The sequence below is a fragment of the Gallinula chloropus genome, assembly GCF_964237585.1.
Source record: "Gallinula chloropus genome assembly, chromosome: 2".
NCBI lineage: Eukaryota > Metazoa > Chordata > Aves > Gruiformes > Rallidae > Gallinula > Gallinula chloropus.
Window position 1 is genome coordinate 24973543 of NC_140086.1, and position 12318 is coordinate 24985860.

The following is a 12318-nucleotide window of genomic DNA, read 5'->3' on the forward strand; positions in this document are numbered from 1 at the left end:
GGGCATCCCCACAAGAGTGGGGAGGCTACGAATGCCTTCAGCAACCTGAATCAAAATCTGCTCTCACACTTCCGTTGGTTATCAGCTTGGAGGCAGTGAAGGCCACAAATCACAGCTGTGATGCCATGTTCTGAAACATTTTTTCAGAGAAAAAACTCCCTGCATGTCTTCCAGTAGAAAGAAAAGGACACACAGATGTCTGTGGAGAGGTACCCGAAGAAATCCGGCAGATCTAGGAGTCCCATGGTTGGCTTCCTATCCTCTATGTCCTGGTTTATCTGACTCTTGCATGAAGCAATCTTTAGTAATATTTAACAGAGGAAGCCCGAAAACTTATTAAAAGCCCTACTGTTTCAGCAGTTTGACCATTATTTCACCATTTTACCATATATTATCATTAAAACAGCCAAGATTCATTTGTGCTATAACCTGAAAACCTTATAAAGGCTTCAGAGATTAAAAAGAAATGACTGTTTTATTAATAGCACACCATTCCAATGCATGAAATGAAAGTCAGAAAACAAACCCATAAACACGTACAGTAACTCACCATCTTAATTGTTCTGATGCAACAAGTTTATTTGGTATATTTTTCCTGGTGCATAGGATCATTTTGCATACAAATGGTTATTATATTGTAGCCAAAAAGGTATCACACCATCAGAAACTTAAGAAGTACTCAAAAGAAAAAATTTTAAATGCAAATCACAAATGGAAGATATCAAAACTGCAAAAAGAAACAGAAAAGTGTAAAAGAGCACGTGCTTTTTGGAAAACAGATATGATAATGCACAAAAATGGGGTGAAAAATGGAATTTCCCACAGCTGTAGACCACATGCATTAGTGGACTCACAATCTTTACTGAAGAACACAAATCTTCTTTCTTGCTGTTTTATTACCTTGGCAACATCTCCTCCATGTCAGCAATTACATAGGAGACAACAGTCCAAACAGCAGCACAGAGATTCATCTGTTTTGGATCCTGAACTGTCATCGTGTCCCCTTGAGAATGATGAAACCAGAAGTATTTACTGAGGTCATCGTGCAAGCTGGCACCTACAGAGAAAAATGGGCAATATTCCATTATAGGAACACAAATATTTAAAGAGGAATATAAATTTGAATCCATTCATGGGCTGTTTGTGATTAAATCCACATGCAACTGTATAAAGTTCCGTGTAATAACTGCACAGAGCTGTGGCATGTGCAGTTTGTAGGTTTTAGGTTAATTGACTTGAGTGAGCACGAGGCAGCAAAAATTCACACCGGGGAAAGCCGACCTCCCCCGGGAGACTCATTTCCTCAGCAGCAGTATGCATCCATTTCCCTCTAAGATTACCAGAGTCCCAGCAGGAAAATCCCCACAGTAACCCCACATGTGGCAATTCTTCCTCCCTTCTTCATCCTACTGTTCCGAGGATGAGTTATGACTGAGTTATGGATCCTCTCCTTGCTGGTGTTTGTGTTGGGGAAAGCTTTTGAATTTGCTTCTGCTTTTGAGCCACTTCATCACAAGGATGTGCTGCTTCAGAGAAGCTTTCCAGATAACTTGGGGTAACCCAGATAGCCCAGGACATTGTCCTCATCATCATGAGGAGTCCTCATCAGCCGGGGCAGAAGCAAGTTGGGTGAAACAACGGTTCTTCCCAATCAGGAACGACTGACTCCCTAAGGGGGCACACAGGCAGGGAAAGGACCACTCTTCCCCAAGCCAGGTGGGCGGAGGGAGCACAAACAATGCCGGTGAGGTATCACTCAAGGCCCCAAGGCAGACCAAAGCCAGGAGGAGCAGGAGAAGCTGCTGCCCCACCAGGTGCTGCAACAGAGCCATCAATGGGGTATTTTCACTCTGGCCATTCTCCACCTGGTCCAGAACCCACCCACCAACTCTGACTCCCCAGCCCCTTGCAACTTCTATCCTGGTTCGTTACCTCTTCTTCTATGGTTTTATCAGCCTCTATCTGCTCTGTTTTAATCTCAAGAACCCTCTCATCATTAAAGAGCTCCACCCCAAATTTAGAAAATAAGTAAGCGTAATGTTTTCTCCCATCACACTGATTCACTGCTTGTAATTCCTTGCATTGACTCCCTTGGGCTGCTCTCCAGTTGGGGCTAGGAGGTGCATGGCTCCTATCTAGCACAACAGGACCCTTCCTCACCTGGTCACCTAGCCCAGAGAACAAGCACTGATGTGAATTCATGAGTAAGAGCTGGGGCCCCCAGGTGAAAACACAGATTGAAGCTACTTCAACTATGCCATATGCCAAGTAAGACAGAAAAAGCACAGGATTGTTTGATTATAAAGATGAAGTAAACAAATTATTCATATATTTATTTACACACAGTGGAAATCAGTATCAGATGATGAGGGCTTTGATAAACTCATGTGTGCTCATAAGACTTTCTGCGATGATTTATCTTGGTTTCCCTGAGATGCCGGAAGCCTTTGAAAAGCAAAATTTCTCACAGCACAACTGTACAATCCTATAATACATATCTTTTGATCACTCATACAGCCATTCAGGACACAGTCCAGCTCTCACTGTGGTTAACAGGCATGTTTCTATTGCTGTAATGGGAGCTGACTTGGGCTGCTAGTTTCCCCGCTGTTTCAGAGAGAAGGAAAAGGTAATGCATTTTACAATTCCATCCAAATGAAGATCCCTTCATAAGAGAGATGATATGCAGAAAGACCAAATGCTGTAGCATATGGTTATACAGTATTGTGATTTATTTTATTTTAAGAGGCTCTTCTTGCTCTTAAAGTTTGTTCGCTACTGACTTGAAGCAATGCAGTCCCACAGAAGTCAGTGTAGGTTACAGGAGCTGAATTACCTTTCAGTAATTCTAGCACTGAATTTATATCAATTCATGTTAACTTTTAAAATTTTATTCTGAATTCTTTTAAACGTATACAAACATAAAAAGGGTTGAACTACAATAAATTCTTTAACTGATGGGTTTCTGCTCTCCAGACACATTACAAGTTAAGCCACTGAGGCAAAGCCATTACAGTTTTTCATCACTTTCATAAGACTCAAGACAAGAATTGTTTGCCTGGAATTTGTTGTAGACATTTCACTAATGGCAGTAACGATGGCTTTGATACAGAGTAGTGTTTTATCTCTGCGACTGGAACAAGGATAAACATCCTTTGCTTTGTAATGTTTAACTCCTTGAAATGCTGAAATCTAAATTGATTTTAAAAATCAGAGAAAGACCTGACTTAGGCATCAAGCAATTACTATGCAGGAAACATCAGAGTGTGTGAGAAAAGAGAATATTGAAGGGCTCCTAAACTGGCCGTGCTGTCTCTTTCATGGCTTGGGCTAGCACTGAAACCAGTGACCTGCAAACACCTTGTGAGACCCACAGAAAGCAGTTTTATTCTATGTAATCAGAAACAAAAATGAAAATCCATGTTCTTGGCTTTGAGCACAAGAACAGTTTACAGCCAAGGGCCCCATGCAGACCTCTAGACATGAAACACCCTGGGGCACAGATACAACTGCAGGCAATTTTCATGTCTTCTGCTCCAAACGTGAGACTCCTCTGTGTTCATGTTAGCTGCCTGAACATATTTATCACTTCCAGACGTCACCAGGCTGTGGCAAGACACCGACAGTGCCCTTTAGCCAGCAAATGCATGCATCAACCCCTGCAGATGGCCATGAAGAGGGAAGTTCTGCAGGGCTCCACAGACTCCAGTCACTTTGGGTTACCTAAATCAAGTCCATGGGATCCCACAACCACTTTTCAAAAAAAACCTCACAGAAGCATCAGCACTGGGAGCACAAACAGCCATCCTTCAGAAGGCATGGGCAGGGAGGGAACTGCACAATGCTTCCAACAGTAAGGTTTCAAAGTACATCAGCTGGCTGACCAAACTGGGTCCTTGGTAGGCACTTTATTACCAACCTTTCTCAAACAAAATTTGCCTGGAAGTCCAACATGACACTTCTAGAAGCTCAAAAGAAACTGGAAAAGTTCAAGTTTTAGAACCCTGATTGCTATTGCTAACCATTTTCTTCTTTCACCTCAAATTTATCTAAGGGGGTGGGGGCAGTGTTGTCATTATGCAATTTTTCCCTCTGGACCAACAGCCAGCAACAAATGGAGGTTTATTTTTGCCAGCTACATAAGCTAGCAGTCAAGCAAAACAGATGAGTAACCATGTCTCACAGACCTGCTATAAATTACTTGCTTGTCTCCACGCTAGCCATCCAGAAATGGGATAGCATACGGACTTACAGAAGTTTGAAAGGTCTAATTAAGTATTTAAAACTCCTCAGATGTGAGGCGTTGTGTAGTTGTGTATCACGTATTTAATTCTAAGAAGAACCAACACTCCAACAGAAAAACAAGGAACAGGCTGGGGGCTCCACTGTCACGTTTTATGTGCTTTGCTGCTTCCCTACATTTGCAGAGCAAGACCACCCATAAATAAAAAAGAGATGTTTGCCAAACAACCCTCTTTAATTGTCCGTTTTCAGTCTGTTCCCATTTACAGTGATGTGAATCGCATGAGGAACACTGCTGGCCGATAAGGAATTCAGTGAGAAAATGCTTCTAGCTGGATGAAGTAGATGTTAGGGCACGGAAACAGAGAATGTTAGAAATCTCTGCCAAAAATGCTGTACTTAGTATTTGAATGCATAAAACATACTGAAAATTAAAACCTGAAAATTATTAATCATTTGCAGCTTCAGTGAGATAATAAACAGATAATTCATCATTCCATTACAAAGAGGCAAGAAAAAGCTCTTTAGTTCAGTTACCTAATGGCAGCTATTCACTGCTGATTGTGATCCCCCAGGTGCCTGGTGGGACCCCTTGGCATGGGTTATATATCTCATGTCTGGAGCAGCTGCTGGGGCCAAACAGTCCACTGTTGGTTAGGACAATGTGTGTGTTTTGGGATCTTAAAGCGGGGTTCTCCTTGTCACAGCGAGGCATCACCTTGCTTGCCAAATGTGGGAAATTGTTGCCTAAGTAGGGTGAGGGGCAAACACTCAGTAATGCCTCTAACTTCTCAGGCTGGGATGTCTGGTTTCTTTGTTGTGGAGGTTGTGGGGTTTTACTTTGTTTTGGTTTCCTGCTTTCAACCCCTTCTGAGACTGTTTCTTTATACTTGACCTATTAGTGATCTTGCACACCAAGGAGGCTGCAAACGAAACCAATTCTATCCTCAGGTTATAGAGCAGGGTAGCAGTTGCCAAGCAGATCGACTTACTCCACAAACGTAGTAATTTTTAAAAATATGCCCAGCCAGCATACGCTGTTTTGTGACCAGATGCCTCCATATCCCCAATTGCACTGGGCGGGCTTGGGGTGATACCGGCCATGTGAGCCGACACAATCATTAATCACAGGGGTACCCTTAGCACCACAGGCAGGTGTCCTGTGGACAAACCCATCTTCTAGGAAGGATATTGATCCTGATTCAAATATAAATATTATTTACCCACAAACATAAATACTATATACTTCTCCAAGTGCTTCACTTTCTTTTGACTTGCCATTTTCCAAGCTTTGCCACCAAGAGCAAGCGTTTCTTTATGAATTGCTTCACTGCCATGAAGTTGTGAGAAAAACATCGCAACAGTATGAAATAGCAGCTAAGCAGTCAATTGCTTTTTGCTTTGTCAGAAGCAACAACCAAATGTAACTGCTGCTGCCTGTCAACCTTTTGCTGCTACTGTTGCCAGCCCTGACACCCCTCTCCATTTGTCCTGCTTGTGACTTGCCTGAGGCACTGTCATGAACATGTCATCAGGACCTTGTTTCCTACCCCAGATGGTGGCTACCTCATGGAGCAGGAGATATGCCACCTCCTGCTCCACTGCACTGTGGGCACCACTGTCAGAAATGGCATCTCTCCATGTACCCATCTGGAGCTCCTTACTGAGTCCAGCACAGGACTGGTAAGATGATTAAGGGACTGGAGCATCTTTCATACAAAGAAAGGCTGAGGGAGCTGGGGCTGTTCAGCCTGGAGAAGAGAAGGCTCAGGAGGTGTCTCATCCATGTGTATAAATAGCAGATAGGAGGGAATGAAGAAGAGGGAGCCAGGTTGTCCTCTGCAGTGCCGATTGACAGGACAAGAGATAATGACCACAAAACAAAACACATGAAATTTCATCTGAACAACAGGAAACACTTTCACTGAGTGGGTGATCAAAGACTGGCTCAGGTGGCCCAGATAAATTGTGGAGTCTTTATCCATGAAGATATTAAAAATCTGGCTGGGTGAGGTCCTGGGCAACCTGCTGCACCTGGCCCTGCTTGAGCAGGGGGGCAGGATGAGATGATTTCAAGAGCTGCCTGTCCATTTCAACCCTTCTGTGGGACTCTAACCCACAGTCCCATTTCCTTGGCTCATTCAGACAATACCATAACCCACACACCATAAACAAATTCTTCAAGTGAAGCTCATTCATGTCTTGAACTCATTTCATGAGTTTCTGCTTAACCATCTATTCCATACACAGTTTGATGCACTGCATAAGGCAGGAAAAAGCACACGCTGCAGTAATTGATACTGACAATATATTTACAGTAAACATCAGTGTAAGAGTATCTTGATGAAAGTCCACACACACGCATTGAGGAATTCTGAAAAGCAGCCCAGCCCTTATAGCTTCTGATCTCAGCATGAAATGCACAATGTGAACATTAATTAGTTGGTGACCAAAATATTTACATGCCTTACAACATGCCCACACTAAAGACCAATTCTTCACACGTTAATAAATTGTCTGCCACATTTTTTCATGCAAACTTAAGAAGTGATGCTGCTGCTGAGGTAAAAGGATGAATGAACCACAAAAATGAGTGATGAGCGTGTCAATGATGACCACTGCTTCTTGTTAATCACCATCAGGCACTACTTCCTTCATATGCACTGCTGTGATAAGTCATCATTAGATTAAACTTTATTGACAGATATTAAAGCACTAAAATGGTCATCATTTATGCAAACAATGACTGTAAAATTAGTTATCGGTTATCAGAATGATTATAAATGCAGTTTCCATAAAACATGGGTGCCTTCAAGGGGGAGAGCAGATAGTAAGTCTCAAGTATTTTTTCAGTGTAAAACATTTTGTATTGCATTCCTCCCTACATTTTCTCTTTTCTTTTGTATAACCCAAATAGCAAACAATTGTGAAAGGAAGCCAAATCTGAGACTTGAAGTCCATATATGTTTGCTGTACAACCCTATCAATGACTTCCCAGTTGTCTTTGTTTTGAAGTAAACATCACAACACAACTACTCCAAGAAACTTTCAAATACAATAGGAAATTCCCCACTGTTTGTGTAACCTCTATTGGGTGTGCTGGGTCTTCAATATTACAGTTAGGTCTATTGGATACTGACCTCCACATGTACACTGCCATATATAATGAAGTTAATATGCTAATGAATTACAATAATGTATAACCTCTTTGGATTTCATTTCACAGTAGTGCCTAGAGGAGCCGATAGAATTGCCTCTCCACTCTCTTACACATTATCTATTCCTCTCCAAATAAAAAGACTCAGCTCAGAAGAACATACACTCTAAACAGACAAGAGGGACTGCAGGATGAGAGAGACATGCAGAGATGAAATGGCACATTCATTTTCTCACAGCAGCTGAGAAAGGAAAAGATGCCAGACATCTAAGCCTAGGCCAGTGCCCTGTTGAGCAAGCTGTACGGCCTCCTAACAGCAAAGTTGGAAATGCCTTAATGAGGGATGTTTGGATCAACATTTCCAAAAGTTTAAGGAGCTAAAAGAAAGGCTCTGCAAGATAACTTATATGTGTATTTCTTGCATCTTCTAAGTACCTATGTGCTTGGGCTTCATCTTCCTGTCAAGACTAATCTCCATGCTATCAAAGATACTGCTTGTAGTAAGATGTCAACACAGGCACCTGGTCTGAAAACTTACTTTTATTTCTGCAGTGGTTTTCCCGTCTGGAAGAGACATATTCCCTTTTTTCTCCATCTACCAAAGACTGTTTTCGTTTCCTGCTTTTTCCTTAAGAAACAAGAAAAACTTAATTCACTCCATTATTAAGTTTATTCCAGTATTGGACATTTTAATGCCAATGACACTATTCAGGAATGTACTAAGAGCTACAATGTCTCAGAAATAAAGCAAGACCTGATGAAATATTTATGCTACCCTTAGTACTTGGAATTAGGTGAAAAAAAAGAGGCATTACATGGAATTAGGGAAAAAAAGAGGCATCATAACCTTCTGTGCAGTCTAGAACTGCTATGTACCAGGAAAGCAATAAAATACCAAGGCAAGAAGCATTCCTCTCCTTGCACTGGAGTGGTAACTCAGCTTTGTGCTCCTACGAAACAGGGGTGTTTGGGTACATATATGTCCATACAGTAACAGAATCAATAGCCTCTCACTTCTCATAGCTGGATCACTGATGCTCCAAGCATTTAAAAAGGTCAAAACTGTCAGGCAGAGGTGGGGAGATGCATCGTTTTTCCTTCAAAGGATACATGTCAAAGAGATACCAAAGGAAATGAAACAGATAAAGGATACGAACAGGAATAGAATCTAATTACATTTTTTATTTTCATTTTGTGTCTTTAAAACCCAGCAAAGACACAAATCAGAAAGCCTGCAGCAAAGGTAGTTCTGTTTGGGATGGGTGTGCCGGAAGGTTCCCCCTGTGCCATAGCATCCTTGGCACTGCAAGCCCCACAGAACAAAGCGCTTGGCTGCTTGCACAAGGTGTTGCACAGATGTTTTGTGAGCTGCCCTCATTTAACTGCCACCCTCAGAACTATTACTGCAATGAAAACCCATTTATTGCGGACATGTATTGCATGTATTTTGGTGTGCATATTAACCTCTTCTTTCATGGGATAACCTGAAGTTGATAGTTGGCTTTAATGCCAATTATTTCATTATCCATTTTTCAAGCAAGCAGAGGCAACAGAGGATGCTAATGCTGTTTAGTGGGGCGCTGACAGCATTAGTTTTCCTGTCATTTAGTCTCAAATGATGAAATTACAGGCTAAGTTGCTTGAGTTTCACGGCTGCAGACACTGAAATAGTTTCCAGTACAGAGCTTATAAATAACATCAGAAGCCCCGCTGTTTCACCTCCTGAGTCATTCTCTCAAAAGTCTTTAAAATTCATGATTCAAACAACAAGGCAGAGGGAAAGCTTTCAGTCAGTTGTTTCAGTGGCTAATTAAATGAGACTACAGTGGAAGGGAGACAATATGAAGTGTGCATGATTTCTTGTTTTGCTTAATGCATTTGGGAATTAATCCTCTGGATACACTAAATGGACTAAATTACAGCACAGGATTATCACAGTTACTTTTGTAACGCATTAACCTTTCACTCATTGCAGCAGAGGACCGGTGACAGCTGGGGATTCAATCTACACTCGCATAAAATCCTGTGAAATGAGGTTTCAGGGAAGGAAGTTGTTCTACTCCAGAGAGCACAGGTTGACAAGACTCTAAAATAACACCCCTAACAGTCCTTGACTGAAAAAACCCCACAAAACCCAACAAACAGATGAAGCTTCAACAGTAAAAGACACTGGGAGCTCTTCCTCCACCGCCTGTCTTAAACCAGCATACCCATAACTGGGTATGGAGCAGCCAAGCACTGCCCAAACGTGACTCCACACTTGGAGGCCTTCTACCTGCGATTGAGAGATCCTCCACAGGCTCATTAACCCCTTTTTTGAAGAACTTACACCTCTGCCTGTCACAGCTCCCTGAGAATATGTATTTCATCGTCTCTCGCTCTGTGAGCTGCAGAAGCAGCACCCTGCCTTGCTTTGCTCACGCTCCCCACATCATTGACGGTTTGGTGCATTTTTATCACACCATACCTCAGCAGCTTTTTTCCCAGATGAAGAAACCTCCACATACAGAAATTCTTTAGCTATCTCTGAGGATGCAGGCTGCTGGTGACTCTCCTTCTTCTCCTGTTTCTAATTCTCTTTCACTGTTCCTGAGACTAGAAGCCCAAACTGCCCACAAGTGCCAGCATGTGAATGGGCTTGCGATGTGACTGCAGCATACCACGCTACCTAAGGATGCTCTTGGTTCCTTCTCCCTTCCCTGGCAGCACAAAACACCGTGAATTTTACTTGGTTACTGAGTTGACAATTTCAGATAATTATCCACAGTGATTCCAAGATCTTTTTTCTTGAAAATAGCTCACCTGGATCCTGTTGTCACCTATGCACAGCACATATACACTGCAGTAGTCTGCAGTTATTGACAGTGAAATGTCTCTGCCTGATGTGTTACTTGGGCATTTTCCACTAAGAGTTCACAGTCAGCATCAGTTTTGATATGAAATATTTGAAGTAGCCATCAGCAAACTTTGTTAACTTGTTAGTCATTCCCTTTACTGCTAACACTGAATTTGCTGAACATCAAAAATGCAACCCCCTCAAAAGGTGGCTGAGCAGCTTAATAAAGCCTTTCTCCATTATGAAGACTGACAATTTATTTCTACCTTCTTTTAATCAGGTATTACCTCTTATCTCACAGTAGCTTATTTCTCTAAAGGTCTTTGATCCAGGAGCTTTTGAAGACTCAACTGTACTTCGCTGACCAGATCCAACTACAAAACCAGTTACAATCTCCACTGAAAAAGGCCTGCTGAATTGGTGAGGCATCACTTCTTTCTTCAAAAGCTACATAGACTCTAGCATTACTTTTATATTTCCTGTTTTTGCCGCCCTTCTCTTGTGTCTGTGAACACCCTGATTCACACATTCCTAATTAGGGGACTCCCTACTTCGGGCACTTCAATTTAGAAGGTTTGTATACCTATATTAGATGTTTGTATATCTATATTAGATGTTTGTATATCTAGGTACGTATTCTGTGTATTTTAATATAGTTTATTTCATTTGTGCTTTCTTTAAAATGAGGTGTATGGCATCATATATTATGAAAAGACTCCTCAATTTAAAAAAAAATGGTTATTGGATTTATAAATCCATTACATTTTGCTTTCTCTTTTAAATACCATGCAAGAGTTAGGAAAGTCAGTGCAAGATTTTCCATTTCTATAATTCAGAATTCTTTTTCATGCTTGAGCATGTAGCTGACTCCTAGAAATACCACTATCCACTGGATCTGACTAAGCAGAGCTCTTTTCTGCCCCGACGGTGAACAAAGCCTGTTAATGACCATCCTGGTGCTTAACTAGTTCCAAAAATCCCAATGGACTCCATACTGTAAGTAAAATATATCCTGAGCAAACTACACCTCTGTTATGTTTTATATCACATCACATCACAGCAACTGTGCATTTATAACCGCACCAACAGGATGAGCAATGGCTGTAACTCTCTCTTTACTGTCACACCCCATCGAGATTATCAGACTCTCCGGGGCGGTGTTTAGATGTCGGACCATTAGACAAGGCTGGCAGAATACTATCTCTACCATAATAAAATACCCTTCAAAACATCTGTTGTTACTCTGATTAATTCATACTTGGATTTTAAACCCATATAAGCTATTTCCTAAGAAATGTTAGATGCTCCAGATAACTGGTGATGAAATAGGTCCTGCATTTGATCTACAAATCAGTGTATATTTAGCTAGTTTATTATTAATAGAAAAACAGAGGTATTTGAAACAAAGTTCTGATCTGATCTTATCCCAGGGTTCACGGCTGTTCAGATCTGGGAGTTTTCAGTCGTTTCTGAAACAAAGCTGTAGTAATCCTTCCCATTCTGGTCTACAGACCAGGTTGTCCCACAGGCTCTGAACACAAAGTAGCAGGAAGGAAAATAAACAATTTTAACAATTCAATGCTCTTAAGCAACAAATTGCACATTTTTGTCAGCAAAGCTACACACTTTAACAAAACCAGAAGAATTAAGGTACAATGAAGACACCTGCTGTAACACTGTTGTCTGCAATCTCAGAATCTTTCTCTGCTTTAATGTTTCCTGAAATTACAGAGGGGCCCATTTGGAAAAGAAAAGGAGAAATTAAAGGGAGGGAAGGACTGTAATTCCTGTACACCCGCTCTGACTCTGCAGTGCATCACTAACTGTATGTGGGCTGTGGCTAATCCATGCAGCAGGACTCATCCTAGAAGACAACAGACTAAATAAAGCAATGTCCTTAACTAGCATGACTCTTCCAACCTGTAAATTTGAGTTGCTGTGATAGCTATTTTTTCACGGTGCAAATACAGTGAGTGACTTGTCAAAATGCAAATATATTGAGTGAAACAGAAGTCATACAAGCTTAGAAAGAACACTAAGAGAAGCTGACAATTAATTTTAAGTTGAAAGGTTAACCTGCTTG

General features: G+C 41.4%; 1 protein-coding gene across 1 annotated transcript in view; it reads right to left on the bottom strand.

Annotated features, from left to right (window-relative positions):
* Positions 1-575: 575 nt before the first annotated feature.
* CPQ (carboxypeptidase Q) overlaps positions 576-12318 on the bottom strand; it is a 131984-nt gene continuing 120241 nt past the window's right edge. Inside the window, exon 7 of the mRNA XM_084260219.1 lies at positions 576-1057. Coding sequence (XP_084116345.1) covers positions 897-1057 — 161 coding nt within the window. The 3' untranslated portion in view covers positions 576-896. The remainder of the gene's footprint in view (positions 1058-12318) is intronic.